This window comes from Triturus cristatus, chromosome 7 (genome assembly GCF_964204655.1).
Source record: "Triturus cristatus chromosome 7, aTriCri1.1, whole genome shotgun sequence".
Classification (NCBI taxonomy): Eukaryota; Metazoa; Chordata; class Amphibia; order Caudata; family Salamandridae; genus Triturus; species Triturus cristatus.
Genome location: NC_140590.1, coordinates 1,658,307,174 through 1,658,328,234, shown reverse-complemented (window position 1 = coordinate 1,658,328,234; position 21,061 = coordinate 1,658,307,174). Strand labels below are relative to the sequence as shown.

Genomic DNA, 21,061 nt, shown 5'->3' with positions numbered 1-21,061 from the left:
CGTGAGTTATAGTTGCCAGCACTAACTATAACGGGGCAATTTCATTGGTTTTTTTATCAGTAAAATTTCCGCTAACTATAACATGTGTGAAACCTATGGTTTTTTCAGTGAATATGTATAACAATACACCTAAATCTCTCTCTTTTTTTTTTTTTTTTTTAATGAGGTAAACACGCATGAGAAAGCAAAAAATAAAGAGAACAAACTGTGGAAAAACACAGATGTACAACACATTGCCAGCCTGCAGGCTGCATTGCAATATAATACCATAGAGACTAAAAAGCCCTGTACAGGTAAAAACTGGCACCGTGCCTTTAAGGCAGCCCTGACTTCCATATCCCATCATGCCTCAGGGGTGACAGTTAGGTCAGTTGTTCTTTCCGGCTCCTTCAGTCAGGACCCTGGAATTCAGCTCTCTTCTTTTTTGACTCTTTAGTCAAGAATTATTACTACTTTAAGATTTTTTGGACTTCTTCTTAGAACTTCTTTGAGGAAGTCTGTATCCTGTGATTTTTTGACTGACTTTTTTGCTATTTTGTCAGAAAAATGCCTTCTTTATTTGTTCCATGTCCATCTTGTGGAAAAAAGAAGGCGGCTTCAGACACACATGAGGTGTGTATTATCTGTCTGCCGGACTCTCACTGTCCAGCAACATGCATCATTGTGAAGACCTTTCCAAAAGGACTTTAAAGGAGAGGGAGAGGATTAGGCTGTATGGCCTAGCAGAACGGTCGACGTCGAAGCAGTTGGTCCCTGTTTGCTCCCCATCGACGTCGGGCTCGGCGTCGAAGACTCCAGCGGCGGGATCGTCGCTGAGAGGTGAGGAGTCAAGGGGAAGTCATGCTGCAAAGAGAAAATCGTCGTCGACTTTAGATTCAGCGTCGAAGCGGATGCGTTCGACGTCGACGGCGTCTAAAAGCTCGGCGTCGAGGACTCGGCGCCATAGTTCAACGTCGAGAAAGCATCTGTCGACGTCAAAAGATCGATCGACGTCTGCACAGAGATATCGTTCGTCGTCGAGGTCGGCGAGACATCATTCGACGTCGCAAGAAGTACGTAGACGATCTCCACAGTCGACGTCGAGACCAAGATCGCCATCAAGATCGCCGTCGAGGAAACATCGTTCGGCGAAGAGGCTTTCGACGTCGTCGGAGCATTCGACGTCGAGACAGAAGTCTCCGTCAGGAGTGACGTCGAGGCAGGGGCCTCCGTCGGAGTCGACGTCGAGGCAGAGGCCTCCGTCGGAGTCGACGTCGAGGCAGAGGCCTCCGTCGGAGTCGACGTCGAGGCAGGTGCCTCCGTCGGAGTCGACGTCGAGGCAGGTGCCTCCGTCCTCACAGGTCTCCAAAGCTTTGGTGAGGTACAGGAAGCCTCCGTCGAAGATAATCTCGACGTCGAGACAAGAAGCTCGGAGCCTCGAAGATTCGAGTCAAAGATCTCCGGTGATAGGCCTATCACCGTCGAGGCAGCCCTCTGTTGAGGGTACGCAGGAGGTGTCACATATTCGCCTCACGATTCGACCAGTCTCAAGGCGGAAATCTCCTCATAGACTGATATATACGACTCCTGAATCACCGCGTCTCATATCTATCTCGCCTTCAGGATCAGAGGGCTCAGGTTCAAGATCAGAATCACCAGAGCTTGTGCATCAATCTCCAGTACCTGCAAGAGAAAGTTCGCAGGAGGAGGACAATGCTGTACCTCAAAGTCCCGTAAGGGAGATGCCTCAGGACCCTGCTATGCCAGACGCAATAAAGGCATCGCTAACAAGAATAAGGGGCGTGGTATTCCCAGCGACACCGATCAGACCAAGATCTCGAGAAAGAGAATCCTGAAGTCACTCTCGAGCACCAAGAAGGCGATCCAGGTCTCCCTCCCGCAGAAGAGAGTCGACCAGATCAGAGAGAAGGCGCCGTAGGACCCCTTCTACCTCCCCTTCTTCCAGATCATCCAAAAGGGATTATTCACCGACACTCTCGGAGACGCCACCCTCTCGGGTATCTCCGGTAGATGATATTTCTACGTTTCAGGAAGTGTTGTGTAGAGGAGCTACAAAATTAAATATCCCTATGCCGGTTCAGGAGACAACTTCATCCATAATTTTTGAAACTCTTCATGAACGCACAGTGTCACGCCCTTTATTGCCGTTAGTCCCCGGTTTGCTACAACCGGTAATGGATATCTTTCTCACACCAGCAACCACTAAAACGGCGCCGGCGAGAATTCTAAAAAAGTACCGTCCAGCTCCGGAGGATCCTCTATTCCTTAAATCGGATCCTCCACCGGACTCTGTCATCACCGCCGCTGCCAGGAAGACACATGCAGTAGCGGGATCTTCAACGGTACCACCAGATAAGGACAGTAAAACACAAGACTCCTGGGGGAGGAAAGTTTGCGGCTCAGCATCCTCAAGCCTTAAGGTGGCGAGTGCCTCGGCGCTTCTGGGGCGCTATGATAGGTCATTATGGGACTCTCTGCAGAGGTTCATTGACAAAGTTCCATCAGAGGACAGACGGGACTTTGAAGAGATTTTGCAGGAGGGGAGTCTGGTTTCTAACCAGATCATAAGTGCAGCGGCAGACGGGGCAACACTGGCAGCGCATGAATATGCACATGGAGTCACAGCCAGAAGATCATCCTGGCTTAGATTGACGGCCTTGAAACCGGAAGCGCAGGCAAGAATTTTAAATCTGCCTTTCTCCGGTTGTTCTCTTTTTGGGTCCCATGCAGACGAAGAAATGGCCCGTATGAAAGCAGAGCTGGAGACCATGAAAGCTGTCGGGCTTGAAAAGAGAAAAGAGTTTCGACGCCGCAAGGGAAATGACAGGCGCAGTTACCAACAGAGGGTTCAAACCCCTCATTGGCAAAAGAACCAGGATCAGCAAGGTCAAAAGAAACAGCAATACCAGTCCTGCAAGCCATCCAGGGGACGAGGTAACAACAGGCAGTCTAATGCTGGAAACAAAGCTCCGGGGAAGCAATGAGAAGCCGCTTCCTCCGATGCTGTCCACCGCTCCGGTGGGAGGAAGTGTTGCACATCATCTTCCAGAGTGGCAATCCATCACAAAGGACAAGTGGGTACTGAATATACTGCGTCATGGGTACTCGCTTCGTTTCAAAAGTCACCCCCCATCGATTCCTCCTGTCAATTCATCCCAGCATCTAAAGCATCGTCGTGTGAAGGGAGTCTCCCTGAGCTAAGCTCAGTTTTCTTCTCATTTCTTCTCAAAGTTAGCTTTATGATGTCTACTACCAAGAAATCCCTCTTCAGACCTTGTGGAAACTGTGGTGAACAGAGACTTCATTCTGAAGACCCTCATAAAAAATGCATCTATTGCCTATATCCTGAACATCAGGTAAAGGATTGTAAGATATGTAGGACCTTCTCTCAGAAGATTCTAAAGGACAGAGAAGGGCGTCTCCTTCTATGGCTACAGAAGTTGAAGACTTCAGAGAACCCTCTCTCAGATGTGGAGAGTGTGTCCTCAATCAAAACCTCTTCATCCTTGAAAAGGACCGGTGACTATCAAAAGGTTTCTCCAAAACCTAAAGTGGTGAAGAAACCTCATGTGGATAAGCCCACTATTCAACCTTCAACTAAGGCGTGATTTCTTCCCCTCTGAGTCTTTCTGCACCTTTTACGCCCCCGAGATCTGATTCTCAAAAACTGCCTATCTCATCGACTAGCTCATCATTGCTTCCTCCGTCGACGAGAGATGCTGTCGTCGCGTCTACGCTGATGACTATAACTTCTGTGTCTATGAAGCCAGCTATGATCCTGTCGTCGGCATCTTCACCGTCGACGTTGGTATCCGTTAAGGTGAGACCTATTTCGTCTACAATGCCTTTGACTTCGTCGACGACTGCAAGCATAAATAGGAAAAAGCATTCGTCGGCGGTGGCTACAACTCCATCCATGGATCTAATACCATTGAAGACTTCAATCTCTTTGCTTCAATGGTGACATTCCTCTTTGGATACCCGAATGCCAATTCAAGCTCCTTCTCAACCTCCAGTTGATTTATTTTCTTCTGACGATGAGGAATCTGAGGATGACAGATTTCGGGCTGCTCGCAGTTCCTCTGAGCTTCTTATAAAATGCCAGGACTCTGATGATGACCTTCAAGAGGAAGATTTTTCTACTCGTGACACAACCTGCGCAGGAACTTCCTATGGCACAGATGCCTTTAAGTCTTCTTTCCATCCTCCAGTTCATGTTGGATAACTACTACCGCCGTTTTCCACGTTCCTTACAGACTTCCCCAATGCCGCAAGTACCTTCACAACCTCTTCCTGCTAGAGAATCCGTTGCAACACCTACGTCGGCGACCAGAATTCAAAATCATGATGTTCCTCAAATCATAGAGGACAATGACGACCATGATGATGAAGTTGACAAGCAAGAAGGTGAGCTGGATGACGGATCCCTTCTTTCTGAATGGGACACTTATCAAATTGAAACACCATCTCCCGCTGCTCCAGCTCCCCTGGATTCTCCACCAGTCGACATTGGTGGTTTTCATTTACTCATGGAAAGAGCAGCAACAAGATTCCACCTTCCTATGACCGCCAGAGAGGAAGATTTTTTTCCTGTATGATTTTAAAGATCCGCCTCAAAAACCAGTCCGTTCTATTCCCATTATCGTTTTTTTTTTTTTTTGGCAGGAAGGCCTCAAGCTCATGCAAAATCCTAATTCTATTCCAGCTGTTCTACCGAGGCTGGATAAAAAATACAAAGCCCCTGCAAATTTACCTGCTTCTCATTTCGCAGCCGAAGTCTGATTCCATTATTACTCGGGCAGCACAGCGTCGATCCAGAAACCCATCGTCTCCATTATCTGCACCGCCATATCGATAGGGTAGAGGCCTTGATGATATTGGCAAGAAGTTTTCCATTATGGCTGCAACTACAGTTCGTGCGGCAAATTCTTTAGCTATCTTGGGCCGTTACTGCCACCAAATATGGTCTGACATATCATCGCTTATAGACCTAATACCAGAGGCGTCTAAAGCAGAGGCATTAAAATTCTTCAAGAAGGAGAATTTCCTCGTAAATTATTGATTGTGCAATTGATGTGTCTTCCACTGGTTTCCATCTTTTGGCTGGTGCAGCAGTCCTCAGGCGTCGGGGCTGGTTAAAGGCCACGTCTTTCCGTCAGGAGGTACAGACAAAAATACTGGACATGCCTTACGACGGTGAATCATTGTTTGGCCAGCATATGGACGATGCCCTTTAAACAATTGAAAAGGACACCGACACTGCCCGTGCTCTCGGAACTCTACAGTTTAAAAAGCAGCCTTTTCGAGGCGCAAGAGGTCGTGGCTCCTCTTCTTCCTTTGGAGGAAACTCCAATCAATACAGACAAGGGCGACACCGCTACTCCTCCCAGAATCAGCAGTCGTATAGACAACAGCATTCTTCGACCCACAGACAATACAGAGGTAAATGCTCTTACAGAGGAAAGGATTCCTACAAAAAAAAATTTCACCATTCACCGTCTGAGTCCTCCCGCTTTTTCAAGAGTTGGAGGTCGAATCTCCCACTTCTACTCCAAATGGTCACTAATTACTACCGATCAATGGGTTCTGGATATTGTGCACAGGGGACACGTATTGGAATTTGTAAAGATTCCTCCGATTCTCCACCAAAAAGTCCCCCTCCTGCTCATCTAAAGGAACTTTTAAGTCAACAAAAAATGTTGTTAAAGGGCCTGATCGAAGTGGTGCCAAAAGTCGGGAGAATGGCGCCCCATCTTGGACCTACGTTCCGTGAACAAATACATCAAAAAACAAACTTTTCGCATGTTGTCTCTTCAAGAAGTACTTCTTTTTCTATCCCAAGGAGAGTATATGACCACTTTAAATCTTCAAGATGCTTATTTTCATCTTCCCATACTGCTGAGACAAAACTTATCAGATTCAGAGTAGCCGGAAAAGACTTTCAATTCAAAGTTCTTCCATTCGGCATTCGTTCCGCTCCCCGAGTGTTTACAAAAGTCCTTGCACCAGTGGCAGCTTAGCTTCGCCTACAAGGAGTGCAAATCTTTCCATACTTGGACGACTGTCTGCTGATGCCAAAGTCGTTAGAACAGGCATCCAAACTAACTCTTTTCTGCAGGTCCCTCTTCCAATCTCTGGGCCTCACATTCAACATGGGCAACTCTCAATTTCTCACAGCTCAAAACAGGCTGTTCTTGGGAGCCATTCTAGACGCCTACCAAGCAAAAGAGTTTGTGACACACGAAAGACGTCTACGCCTTTGCAATCTAGCGACTTCTATCCGTATAAAAGAGTCAGTTTGTGTACGACAGTTAAAATCTTTCCTAGGAATGTTGTTATCTTGCATTGCTCTAGTCCCTCACTGCCGCCTAAAAATGAGACCTATCCTGGAGGAATTGGACCGACAATGGGCTCAAGTCTCGGGATCTTTCAGCGATATAGTCAGTCCCCCCTCGACTAAAAAGAGCTCTTTTGTGGTGGACTTTCGAAGAAAAGGTCTCCTCAGGACGCGAGTGGGCCAGTCTCAGGGGCCTGTAGCCAGGGTCATCTTAACCAGATGCAGGCCTCACCCTGAATCGCCTGATTATGATGACAGTCAGTCAACGCTGTATTCTACAAAATGCAGCTTTTGCACTTGCGAACGTGAGGAACATTTTCTTGCACTCGTTCCTCAATACATAACTACATGGACACTTGCACTTATTTGGGGCAAGGGAATGAAACTCTAGCATTGGTGAAGACAGATAGGCACTTTGCTGCCAGCTTTCCACAGAAGAGGAAACTGGTCTGGCTGGAGAGTCACATGGGCTGCCTTTCACCCGTGAGCCACTCCGACGTGGCCGTGTCGCCCGGTTGCACGGTGGCTGCTCATCCACTAAATAGCCAAAAATGCAGACCGGGCCCTCAGACCACAAAGCGGGCTCTGTGTTGCAATTGTTTCTGACCTCATCAACCAGCTCTCCCTTGCGTATCAGTGTTTTTGCTATTCCTCTGCCCTGTCCTTGAAGTCTTATCTTTGGTGAACTCTCAAACTCCGCTCTCTCAGACGTCATCGTGCACAGCATTGTTTTCTAAAATTACAGATCACTGCGAACAGAACAGTGCTGGCTTAAGGCATACCCCAAAAGCATTGGCAGGCATGACGGATTATATGTGGTTCTGTACCTCGTCATGGCCTGTTCTACCATGCTTGTTTGTGAACTCCGATTTACAGTGGGTTTTTGGGCACCTGGAGTGCATCGTTGAAAGGCAGATACTTGTAGAAAAAAATATTTTAAAAAAACCACGCATAAAATGGACACTATTCCTCTACAAATTGAGGAAGCGGAGTGTATCACTACAACAACACAATTTAAATAGCAGTTTGAACTCGTGTAGCAGCTTGCCATCCAGAAAGTCAATCAAAAAATGCAAGCCCTTAGCATCATTTGACCAATTACTTGCAAGTAGATATACAAGTTAGCAGAGAAATAAGGTGCGTTGACACAATCTGGGCAAATCACTTTTCCCCGTGCCTAATAAAAACAAGTTCCTCACACGCAGCCAGTGTCTCCTGTCATACGCGGACACTTACCGTTACACTACCAGTGTGTCGGTGATGTTCACTGCGTGTGCTCTTACATAGTGTTTTGCGGTCCCACAGAGGCGTTGTGTCTGATCACAGGTCATGTGCTGAAACGCCCAAGGGAGGGAAAGCGAAAGCACACCATGCGTGCGTTGATGGAGACTAGCTATACGCGCACTGACGTAAGCGTGCCGCGCCGGGACAGGAGATGTGCATGCGTATGGTGTGAGCAGGAGTTGTAATAACGCCGCGAGCCAGACGCGTGCACATCGGCTGTCTGAGCTGAAGCTTAAACAGACGCCGTGAGCGTTCACATCGCCTGCCCGGGCAAGTGCACATCTCCTGTCCCGCTTCCAAACCCAAGTCGACAACAATAGATCTCGCATAGCAAGCAGCGCAAGCACTGCGTCGCTAGGCGAGACCTAAAAAGTGAGCTATTGGTAAAGGGAGACTGTGCTAAATTTGACTTCCTGATCTTGAGCTGTTGGATTGCACTTTAAACGAGGACCATCTTAAATGTCCCACATTCACTGGCAGGGAAGCTAGTACCAACATAGATCATATCCTACTCTCCAAGAATTGCCCTTATATGAACCTTTGGATATCCGAACAGGTAGTTAGTGACCATAACAGTATTTCCATAGTTCTGTTAGCCTGGGGAAACAGAATTACTAGCATTACCCATACAATCAATGATATCCTCCCCATTAGACCAAACGGTAGCAGACTTAAGTGGACTGGTCTGGACCCACAAAAGATCCAACGGGATGTGATTGGTAAATGCAGGGACAGTATTAATTACTGCCTCAGTGAGGAGGTTACCCCTGGACAGCTATGTATGGAATTTGATAACATAAATACTGTCATAAAAAATATCTTAACTAGGAACACCAAAGGTTCTAGGCAGAATGGTAAGAAGTGGTTCGACTCTGAATGCTCCAAGATTTTATCAAAATTAAAACTAGCACTAAGGACTAAACCTCGTAATCATTCTCTTGTCTGTAAACTACGCAAAGACTACAAACAAGCAATTCTTGCACAAAAAAAGGCACTGAGATCAGATGCTTGGGATAAATTAACCATGGCCAGTGAGTTGAATAACATCAAACTCTTTTGGGAAACTGTAAATAGCCCCTTTCTAAAAGAGGATTGCACCCCGGAGTTGACGTCCCATGTTAATTGCACTGAATGGATTGAGCACTTTTCAAAATTTTTTAACCCAGAACAGATTGTTTTAACTTTTCCTCTTTTAATAAATAATTTTACTTGGCCCCTATTATCACTATCAATTAGCGTTGAGGAGGTGCGTGTAGGTTTGTTAAATAGCAAAGGGGGAAAAGCCCCCGGCCCGGATGGTGTCCCGATTGACCTATACAAGGATGAAATGGATCTCTGGGCACCAATCCTTACAAGAATTTTTAATGCTGCCGCTACAGGTAATTTCCCTTTGTCATGGGCCGAATCTTTAATTGTCCCACTTTTTAAAAAGGGCTCGCGCTCGGAAGCATGCAATTATCGCCCTATTTCATTGCTTGATTCTTCAATAAAAGTACTAAGTAGGGTGCTTTTAAAAAGATTGGAGACATGGGCCGAAGAATCCAATGTACTGACTCCAGTCCAATATGGTTTTAGGAAGGGCATTGGGACCATTGAACAATGTGTTAACCTGGAATTACTTATTAACAAATATACAGTGGTAAAAGGGGGCAATTTGTTTTTATACTTCGCCGACTTAAGCAGTGCGTTTGATTTGGTGGATCATTCGCTCCTCTGGTCGATACTACTGGAATCTGGGGCACCAAAGGAGATTGTGTTTTTCCTAGCTAGGATATATGAAAAACTCTCTTGTAGTGTGCGCTATGGTCCGATGGGTGAGCGAACCCCTTTTTTCGCTGTACGCAGGGGCATCAGACAAGGATGCGTATTGGCTCCCCTTTTATTTTCTCTTTTTATAAATCAAATTGCCGAGGTTTTAAATAATACCCCTGCTGATGCCCCCAAAATTGATAACACTGTCGTGCCCATTTTGTTATATGCGGACGATGCCGTCCTAATTTCACGCACTCCTCTGGGTTTACAACGTTTAATTGATGTTTTTACTGGTTTTATTAATGACAGGAAACTGCTGATTAACAAACTAAAAACTTTTACCATGATATGTGGACGTAAAATTAAATCATCACGGTCCTTTTATCTTGAAGGCTCGAAGATACAAGCGGTTGATACCTTTTGTTATTTAGGCATCAATTTTGATGCGAATGGCAAATGGTCCAACGAGCAAGGAAACATTGGTCACAAAATGACTAGGAATTCTAATGGCATTTTTCGTTTTGCCTCAAAAATAGGGGATTACAGAATAAAAGATATGTTAACCATATATAACGCAAGATGTGTCTCTTCGGCCTTATACGGAGCAGGTTTATGGGGCTATTCCCCAATGGCCCAATTGCAATCAAATGAAAATACATTCCTTAAACGTCTATTATGTGTCCCAGCTGCAGCCTCATCTGATTTAATTCACCAAGAAACAGGCCTTAATTATTTATCGGACCTGGCTGCATTACGCCCTTTACTATTATGGCGTTCAATATGGAACAAAGAGGAAACTGGGTTCACTCAGTCTGTAATTAAGGATTGTCTTAAACTGGATTTCCATCTTCGCATTCAATGGCTGAATTACATTATTTTTTGGTATAACATTTTATTTGGAATTAAGATCTCCAAAGATTCAGTTGGTGATATTCTACCTTCTAAGAAGGAAATTAAAGATACATTCCTTCTATATAAAACAGAAGAAAGGAATAAATTGATTAAGACCTATAAAACTTCTGTATTTTATAGGCAGCTTAACCTAAAAAAGGCCTTCAGACATATTTGGTGGAAGTGACCAAGAAATCACACCGATATGTTCTTGTACGTTTAAGACTGGGTACTGTACACCATCTCGTATCATTCCCTGTGATTGGGGCTGGTTCTAGCAAAGTATGCCCATGTGACAATGTCTCCAAACAAAGTTGTTGCCATTTCCTGTTATTTTGTAAATTTTATATATTCTTGAGGAAATTTTATCTGAAACCGATCCTTTTAAAATATAACATTCGCTTAACAGCTGATGCTATGAACCTACTCTGTTCCTTAGAGAGTTGGGACATTTGTTTCCATGTAGCACTATATATTATAAAATGCAGAGCCGCTAGGAAATCCATAACTATCTGCTAATTGATAAATGTCAAATTGCATTTTACTTTGATGTTATAGTTATGTATAAGTCATTCATGGAATAACCTATTTTATGCATCAGTCACTTTACTATAATGAGTGGACTCATTTTTATGCACGAGTCACTTTATGTTAGCCATCTACTTCCCTCACATACATGGTTATAGCTATTGACAAAAGATTTTAAATGACTTAATTTTACATGTCTTATATGTATATTCTTGGATATATCAATTATGACTCACCATTCAATGCCAGTTAAGTTAGGGCTTGTATAGGAACAATTACCTGTCCATGATTTTGCCGAATTATATTTTATGTTATTTAATGTATTTTTTAACCTGTTCAGCTTATATGGTTGTATTTGTACAAACCGAATTAAAGCTTATTTGATTGATTGACTTCCTGTAGCAATCGGAAGCCGGGTCCAGTAGCAAGTTTTGTGAAAAATAGCCTCTGATATTAAGCTGCAGTAAAGGACCTAATTATGTGGCAGAATGGACTACATTTCGTGGCAAGAAAAGACACTATGCAGCATAGCATACTGCAGCACATTCTGTAGCAGTGTATTTTTGTGTTATCTGTTTAACATATAACAATGCTTTTTAGGCAGAACGTTCCTCTCCGTTTAACGGCTGATATAGCAATCCTCTTTTAATTGGTGCTCGGGCACCTCAGGTTGAACTGCATCTTTGGAACTGATTGAGCTACGAACAGATTTTCTTTTTGTCTAAATCTGTAGATTATGCAGCAAGAGTGGTGAATCAATGAATACCTTGAAAACGCAGTTGCAAAATCACAAAGTGGCTTTGCTTATATTGCGTTATAGTGCTTTATTAGTCTGGCTGGTTTTCGCATTTATTTGGGGTCATTACAATGATTAGAAGCAACATTTTAAAAATGTTTATTTGTAATCTTTAGGAATTGTTTTTTTGTGTTTTTTTTAAAACCAGGAATTGATGCCTTCTGGTACTTTGGCTTCTGAGGCTACAGGTTGGTTTCCAGAGAAGGAATGCGTGTCTCAGCCCTTCAAATCTACAAATACGCTGGGGCTTATGCTGAGTGACCTAGATCCATTGCTGCCGTCTTCCAGCAATCTGTTTAATTTAGATGTGCCTGGAGGCGCTAATCTGACAACTAATTGTGTGCAAGGTAATTATCATTTAAGCAGATCTTCACTTTTATAGTAACTCCTAATGTTTTGTCTGAAGAATTGTCTTGTTTTCATGTGCTGATGATTATTTAATTTACCCATGTTTGTAACCCAAATGAAAAACGTGTAAAACTACTGCCTATTTAAAATGGTGCAGAAACAGTCTACTGTGATTACAGTTGTGTGGTACAATGTTTACTGGGACATGTATGCTAATGTGGGATTGTATTTCACACATTTTGCTACTGTTTGTAATTTGTCTGAGTGGAGCGCAGGTGCGCGATAAATAACCTTGTTTAGCTTTAACTCAATTGTGCTTTAAAAAAAAAAAGTGTATGAACCTCTGTAGGGAACGAGGATTGAGTAGGGCTGAAAAATCAGCCAAGTAGTGAAGCCCACCTTTTTATTACGTTTTCGTTCTTGTGACTATGGTTTAGTTTCCCCTTTTGTAAGGCCTCCTCATCTTCTACAGCAAAATAGGCCTAGTTGTTGCTCTTTGGGAAGGGCTCCATGCCCTTATTGCCACGTTTGGATGACTGTAGGTCATGTAAATTTGCCTGCATTGCTGCAAGGGGTGTTCTTTCAATTGCCCTGATGTCTGACTTGTGTATGCTTAGCAGGTTTAGCCCATATCTTGAAGTGTAAAAGGAAGGATGGTTTTTTAGGTCTCGCCTGACCCAGCGCATGCGCTGGTCTGGCGAGACTTATTGAGAGGGCTCCAAAAAGTGCTACCAGGCCAGCCTAGAGCTACAGTGCACGGGCGCGGGCGCGCGCACCGCGCTTTGCCGCGATTACTTTCACTTTCGCGGGAGCACGGCCGCTTTGATGTTTGATCGTGATCCTGATCACTTTCGCGGCTGCAGGGCCGCTTTGCATAGCCAATAGGTCTCGCCTTTGGGACCTTATAAGTATTTAGTTATGCAACTGTTGCATGGCTAAACACTTATAAGGTCCCAAAGGCGAGACCTATTGGCTATGCCAATGCTTGTCTATTTTGTGGTTAATTCTTGATTGGTCGAACGGGAGTAAAAATAGTGGCAACGTTCTCCTCCAGTGACAGTCTTTAAGTTCAGCAATGCTCCTTTTGCACACTCAATGAAATGTATGGTGTGAGCGATAACAAGGCCATTGTGACTGGGAGTAGTGGAGTATCACTAAGGTGGTTTTCACCGAGTGAGTAGTAGACTGGGAGAAATGTTACTAATGATAAATTGGATAACTGGATTAATAAGGTCGGCCAAGGTCCTCCTTCAGCACTCTTTTTGAACACCATCAGCTAAATTCAGTTGTCTGCATAATATTTAGATTTTGCTAGCTGCTACATCATTGTTTATTGGTTTACTTTTAGCGATTGTCGGAAAGCTACAGACTCTTGCTTTTGAAGGGGTGGTCATGGTTTGCTGCTGTGTGACTAAAATGTGCTCTGGGTGTCTTGAATTAACTGGTGTTTGGTTGTACACGTGTGCATTTACATATTTTGCGTGTTTGGGAGCTTCTATGAACAAAAAGCATAAAATGTCATACAGTTGAACTGTTTTTCCGAACTTGCATTTAACATTCCTGTGAAATAAGAATTTCATCCAGGAATGATTTTCTTTACTCAAGATAATTAGCAGCATGACAATGCATACATGCATATAGTTTATGGATTACTACTGCATCGCTGACCTCCATTTGCTTTAATTTAATCCGCAGCCTTTTCATACCCCATGGGGGGGGGGGGGGGGGGAGTGGGTAACATTAATTTGCAGACTGCAGCTTAGCACAGTAATATTTAAAAATAGTGGGTCGACTCAGCATATCTGAAGGAACCTTGATAATTCTATTTGTACATTGGTTCCCATACAAAAAAGCACCCGAACAGCAATAAGTCTTGGAGATGAAACGGGAAAAAAGATACCAAGTCTGGTGAGGCATACTTAATTTGGATCGATGGACACACTGATCTGTCATTTCAGTTGATTTGATGTCCTTGCTGTAGAGTTGCGGAGCATTACAGATGTTATGCATAAAGTTGGCCTTTCTGCCTTGATGTAAGGGTGTGCTAGAATACCAGTTTGTCATTTTGGCTAGCAGCTTAGTTACTTTTGTTTGCAATGGTTTGGATTGCTCACTGGTTGTCACAATTTACATTGCTCAAGGCTAGCCAGAGAGACACCATAAGGCCATATTAACAGTAGGGGCAGTAATTTGTATGGTAGTTTGCTGTACAGTTGATTCATCTCAAGGTATTTTGCTGATTGTTTATACCTACCGTAGGTCACCCTACTATAGCCTAGAAGTGATCAGAAGCCCTAGAGTAAGTATCCTCTGCGGCTTACTCGACAGACTACTTACCTTGCCTTATTATTGTAGTTAATAGATTAAAATTTTGTGCATCAGATTCATTTGGTTAACCATCTTTATCTATTGGCAAGTGGGGCTGCTTGTTCATATTAATCACCCTATCCAATCTTGCTTCCATATGTGTTAACATCACTCGCCAAGAGCGAGAGGTTTTCCTTCTGGCCACTAGATCATTTATGAGGCTCCCATTAAGTGCACAGTCTCTCTTGTTGTTGCTGCTGCTGTATAAAAACACATGGAATTGAGTTGTGTGCAAATCCCCAAGCTGCTTACCAACTTGTAAATCTTCAGGGAATGGAATTAATGCTGTAGTGAGAATCCTGTTATAGTAGTTTGTAGCCTGAACATTAAACTCTCTAGTTATAACATCGGTGCCATATTTATAGATTTGAATTGGAATTAAACTTCACCAGGTATATGGGAGGGGGCCAGTGGTGTGTTTTATATTTAACCATGTAGGTTAAGCTGGTGAAGAATGAAGGTCCTTAGTTGCGAGAGTAGTTGGGGTTGCGCTGGGGATTAACAGAGTAAGGCAAGCTCTGAGCTCAATTTTCTGTATAGCAGTGTTGGATCCCTATATGTTGATGTAGGTTCTTAAAAGGACCCCAAGTAATTTAGTTGGATTAATTACTGCATTCTATTGTCATGTACCCCAATATATAGGCCTAGGTAGTTGCACAACCTTTTACCTACATTCATTCATCCATCCATTGTTCTACACAACTGGTTCGGTGCTGACCTTATACCCAGTTAGGTGTTGCATAAATGTGTGGTTTCCTCAGAAAACTAGCCCCATTTATTATGCATGAGGATTTTCAGCATCACAGCAGGATTACCATCTTCTGCGTAACTGAGTCACCACTATCGTCATCCTTGTCCGACATGCCAACCATACCATGACACATCTGGGTAGACTTCCTGAGATTACCTTTTGGGTATATAAGCACTACACCTTCGCTGGGCAAACCAAAGGAGAATAACATCCATGCCGATGTGAGACACTGAGGTCCCGGCAGACAGATACTCCAGCACGCAGTGGTCTGACATTCCACAGGGGATGTTCAACTCGATACCAAGACTGGGTCCTACGCTCTCTCAATGGATTTGACTTGTTCTTAGGAAGATTCTTGGCTATACACCTCCATACTTGCTAGGTACACTTGGGTACATCTAGTCAGGATTGCATCGTAGGAGAACGCATTATTTTCATGCATCTATAGGCTGCCACCAGTCATTGTTTTAGGACTATGGTAGAATTCTACCTTGTCTTTACTCTGCTGGTGCTTTTAACTGTATATATCTGTTTCATGGTTGTTGCAGCACACATTTTATACTAGAATGACGCCTGTTCAATAAACATTTTGCTGTTCAATAAATATTTATTGGAAACGTCCTCGCTGTTTATTCTGCATATTTCTCTGCGATCAAGTGAGCACATGTGACGGAGCAAAAAGTACTGCACTGTTTCCATGATCCCGGAGGGGTCAGGGTTGTGCTGTTCGATAGTTGCCAGAGCATATTCGCTCCTTGGTAAGAGGGCCTCATAGCGGCACTGTGAGCTAATTGGTCTACAGATGAACATTCCTCTGGGGGGGGTCTGGAAACCAATCCCTTAGTTTGTTGTCTAAACGCACAGATCCTAGATAGATTCGTAGGAACTCCACAACAATTGTTGCAATACCCTCTTCCTTCTCTCCACAGCTCCCACCGCCAGTTTCTGGATTTTACATTGTTGCTGCATTCTATAGGCCTGAGTAGATTTGGTGCCTAGCTCCTCTGGGTATCTCACATAGTCTGTCATAGCCCCAAAAGCCCCTGTTGCTGAAACACCTTCAGTCTTCATCAGTGTATCTGCTAGAACAGTTACTTTATAGTCTTCAGGTGGGCAATCACGTGAGCAGCTATGTTGATTTTTATTGCATGCAGATTGTTCACTGAAAGTGACCCGTCACAGGCTAAGTAAATAAAATATGCTCTCCCGCTCACTTAATCAGCCGTGGCCTACCTATCTTCAGCTGTTGGCTAGCTTCACTATGAGTGAAGGCATTCTGCTCTTTAACATAGCGCTCGTACACACACAAAGCAGCTGTCAACTTTAAACGAGAGCAGATCTTGCATGGTTTCTTCTGGTGTTTGTACAGCTTCACTTCATGGTCCCAGATTTCCTTCAGGTTCATGAAGGCGCATTCTTCACATGACTTGAAATAGATTCCTGAGCCCAAATACCAAAGGCATGCCTAGTGCATGTCATGGATAACTGCTTGCAATAGTCCGTTCATGTCTTAAATTGTGTTGTCTTGAGAGGCGACATTGTTCACTTTCATGCGGGCAAAAAGTTTGTCAAATGGCAAAGAAAACTAAGAGCTCTGTATCTGAAGGCATGGGAATAAAGGAACAGACAGGCACGTGGGGGTGGTGCGTGTTTTGGCTCTGCTCTGCCACTTGTTTGGCAGAACTAGGACAGTCGGGAGCTCCATCTTTTGCCACACAGGAGCACTACTGTGAAAAGCTTCCAAATCCAGTCAGGCGCCTGGGGTTTATTCTAAAGACGAGTGCTCTGCGGTTAAATAGGGTTTCCACCAGAGAGTATTAACGAAGGCAATTAACCTGTTCTCCTCTTATTCAGCCCAAGTAAGTGCACCTTAAAACGGGCATTAGCAGAACTAATTGGTAGCACCTTTGGCGTCTGTTGACATTGCTTTTGGTGGTGCTATACAGTGTCTGGGCGCTGTGCAGCATCCTCAAAATGGGGGGGGGGGCACTGCCAAATTGTGCCAAACGGGTATATCAATCTCTAGAATGGTGTTTACTCTAGTTGTCACGGCGATCTCCCTCAGGGCAAATCTTTCAAGGTGGCCAACTGAGCTAAAGAACTCAAAAAATGTCAGCATTTTTAGGACATAAGGGCTACATTTTTATTTTTTTTCTGTGCCCAGCTCAGTATTGTACTACCTATAAAATGTAATTAGTGGTTCCCAACATCAAAACAGAAAGACATTACTCATAAATAGTAAGCTTCACTTTCCTCTTAACCGATAAGTACTTGTCCACTAAGCAGTAGCACTGAGTGGAACAGCGTGTCTTGCATCCATAAATGGCAGGAGCAGCCAGATGGCTCAGATCCTTTCATTGTCCAGTAACCGTAAACTGGTTTGAGTTGGTTTAGTAGAAACTGATGAATGTGGAGGAAAGGTAATCGATCTTAAGGTCCAGACTGAATAAGTTTGCCGCGCTAGTCATGAAAAACTCACCCTCAGTCTTGTGTGAGAGAATTTTCCAGTAAGCAAGTTAAAATACTTTATTGACAAACTAATAACTCCAATAAAAACATTTTTTCAGTAGTTCATTATTATTCCTTGGTTCCCACCAAAAGGTTACTCCTTTGTTGAGCTACATAACTTTTCACCCCATTGTTACCAAATATCCTCCAGCTTTCTAGAGAATAAGTCAAATGCAGTCAGTCAATTGTGACAAATTTAGGTTTAGAGGTTAACCTTGCCCAACATTCTCCAAAGAGCGTTGACTTTTTCCTTGGTGAAAACTTTATATCCGTAATCCTAATAAGGTTCATTATTAGCATTAGCCCTTACTTGATATTACCCACGAGCGAATCAAAATAAATAAGTGAACCAAAACAAAGTAAATCCCTGCACAAGATTAACCCCCAAGTACATTAGGGGATAGGGTGAATCATAAATGTATAGTTCTTTTATTTTAAACTTGGCTCTTATGATCTTCGCAGTTTCCTAATACTTGGCAGTGGATTCCCCTCACACCTCCAAGGTTTAATAGTCTGCACTTACTTGAATGACAAGTTGATCAAAGGTTACTTAGTTCTGAAAGTGATGCATGATTTGCAAGTAACAGTTTGTGTTTTACAAGAATTGGTCCTCCAGATAAGCTTTAACAATTCCACTGTCCTGCTAGTACAGCATGCTACCTCTTAGACCTGCAGAATATAGAGGCAAGCAAGCTAAACATGTTTTCCTGGAAGACCTTAATTGAGTTCTGGATGGCAGTTGGTTCAAAGAATTTCCTTTTCTGGTGTGAGAGGAGGTGCCACACATGATTGACTGCAAGAAATGGAGAACGCAGAGATTTTAGATTCTGAGCCCAGCTTCAAGGTGGAATTCCTCCGTCGTCAGAATGGGAGCCTTGGTAACACATATATCTATATCTATATCTATATCCTACATATAACCTACTGGCGGTCGCCAGTAGGTAGTTATAGTTAGGACCCCTTTTCCATAGGAAATCCGCAACATTCTATTTTGAATAACTTTTGCGCCGGTCGACGAATCCTCGCGAATTTCTCAAAATAGGTGGGGCGCTACGCTCCGCTCCTACCCTGAAAGTCTCGGGGGGGATTCGTCAAGCGGGGGCTGAGATAAAAGGGGGGTCCCAAAACGCGTTTTTCCCATGCATTTTTCCATAGGACCTTTAGACACAGCTACAGCCCGAACGGCTGAACAGAATTACTTGAAATTTGGCAGAGAGGTAGTCCTCAGGTCAAGGAAGTGCCTTTTGTAGGTTTGGTGTAAATCTGTTCAGTAGATTCTGAGAAAATAGCCTTTAAATCAATATATATATCTGAGCCAGCTTACGGTGCGCTTACCGTACGCTTACTGTACGCGTACGGTGGCGTGCGCGAGCACGATTCTGATTGGCCCTTAGATCTTAGTAAACATTCGAATCGGTCGAAACCAGGAAGGGGCGGCTGCCATTTTCTCTCTCGCACTCTGAGGGGGGAGCTGATAAACAAATGCCAAAAACATATAAAGGGGCTGTTTAGACAGCGCCCATGCACATAACCATGTTAGTTGAGTCTTCAAAGATCCCCCAAGGCAAAAAACTGTAATTTTTTCTTTTTCGAAAATTTCGCCGATTACGCTTACCGTACGCGTACGGTAAATAATTATTAAAAAAAAAAAACCCCACTCTCTCCACCCCGTGTGCAAATGGTGGCCGAAGGCCACCATTTGTGCATGGCATATAAGAGCACAGCATTTCCCAAAAAAATTTCAACAGATTACCTATCACAAGGAAGCGCATAATATGTCCTCCATGTGCGCACGGTGCGCGAAGCGCATCGTGCGTACATGGCCCATCTAGCGTAACGTGGGCACGCGGTGCGTGTAGCGCACCGCGTGCCCACCGTGCGTGCACGGCACTAACTGCGTAAAGTGGGTGCGCGAAGCGCACCGCGTGCTCACTGTGCGCGAAGCGCACCGTGCGCGCACGGAACGAACTGCGTTAAGCGGGCGCGCACGCCACGAATGGCGTAAAGTAACTTAGCATTTAAAAACCGTACAAATTCACTGAAAAAACCATAGGTTTCACACACGTTATAGTTGGGAATTAGCATTTAAAAAACCTTGCAAATTCACTGAAAAAACCATAGGTTTCACACATGTTATAGTTAGCGGAAATTTTACTGATAAAAAACGTATGAAATTCCCCCGTTATAGTTAGTGCAGGAAACTATAACTCACGCGACCGCAATCTTCTGCTGATGACATATGTCTTTATGAAAAAAAAATATTTGTAATATATGTATAGCTAAAAATTTATGGAAGAAGACATGGGCAAATAAGTGTCTAAATACAGTATTAGCATCAGCAGAGGATTGCGGTCGCGTGAGTTATAGTTTCCTGCACTAACTATAACGGGGGAATTTCATTGGTTTTTTATCAGTAAAATTTCCGCTAACTATAACATGTGTGAAACCTATGGTTTTTTCAGTGAATATATATATATATATATATATCTATATATATCTCTCTCCATAGAAACAAAAGAGAAAAATAGGCCTAGGCCTCATCTCATTTTGTAGTAAATCACCCTCTTCTGCCAAAGACTGTCATGAGGAGGCTAACGTATGCAGAATAGCCTCTCAAGATGTCTGGCCAAAATCCCACTTCAGTTTACCAATATTACTGCTGATCTTAGCGCCAAGCAACCAATCGGTGATAGTGCGCTCTAGATATATTTTAATAACATAACAATAACATATTACACTTTGCCACCTGACTCCTAGGCAGCTGCAGTACATACATTTGAATCTTCCTTCCAGTGTCACAAACGTTCAAGTAGTGTTTCTACTCTGAGCATCATGTGCCTTTGAAAGATACTCTACTGTTTTTTTTTTGTCTTGAAGAAATCATCTTGGCCTACCTTTTTATATTTGGCTGGAGCTGGGCTCGTTTCCTCCCATAAAAGTTGATCCTTTTTCATTGTTTCTGGCAAGAAACCTTTCTGCCCAGGGCCTTGAGTATACTCCTGTACAAATGGATGACCCCCCGCCACCCTTTAAAGCCTTGCATAGTCACATACAGTATATCTTTGAATGTTGACTACAGGCCAAATATGTTTAAAGCTGTATGTGTCCATAAGCCATAAACGGTGTTTTAACACAGTAGCCTACTTCAGAAGTGGCACATTTTCCCCTCGAATTATCAACAGACTTTTACATTGCCAATTTTTTTTACCCTCTTGCTTCACTGTTCTGACACCTTCAAGTTTAACACTGCACCATAGTAAGCTAAAGTGTTGTCTGGATCAAAGAAAAGCACCATTATTAAGAATATTTTTGAATTTTACAGTCAATGGTATCGTCTAGGGTTTGACATCCTCCAACAAATCCAAAGCAATGTGGATTTTTTAAAAATTATATTGTTAGCGAAACGCCAATCTCCTCTTGCATGAATGCTCATTCTGTAAGGAAATATAGCTGCTTGCCTTTTTAGTAGTGACCCACTTGCTAAATATATATGGAACAC

General features: G+C 43.5%; 1 protein-coding gene across 7 annotated transcripts in view; it reads left to right on the top strand.

Moving 5' to 3' along the window:
• The window catches only part of DIDO1 (death inducer-obliterator 1), a 294,842-nt gene that overhangs the window by 48,873 nt on the left and 224,908 nt on the right, over nucleotides 1-21,061 (top strand). For 6 of the 7 annotated variants that reach the window (XM_085619733.1, XM_085619735.1, XM_085619730.1 and 3 more), the window contains one exon: nucleotides 11,737-11,935. The exons of the other annotated variant lie outside the window; for it this stretch is intronic. In XM_085619733.1, coding sequence (XP_085475859.1) covers nucleotides 11,743-11,935 — 193 coding nt within the window. In that variant the 5' untranslated portion in view covers nucleotides 11,737-11,742. The remainder of the gene's footprint in view (nucleotides 1-11,736; nucleotides 11,936-21,061) is intronic. 7 annotated transcript variants of the gene reach the window in all.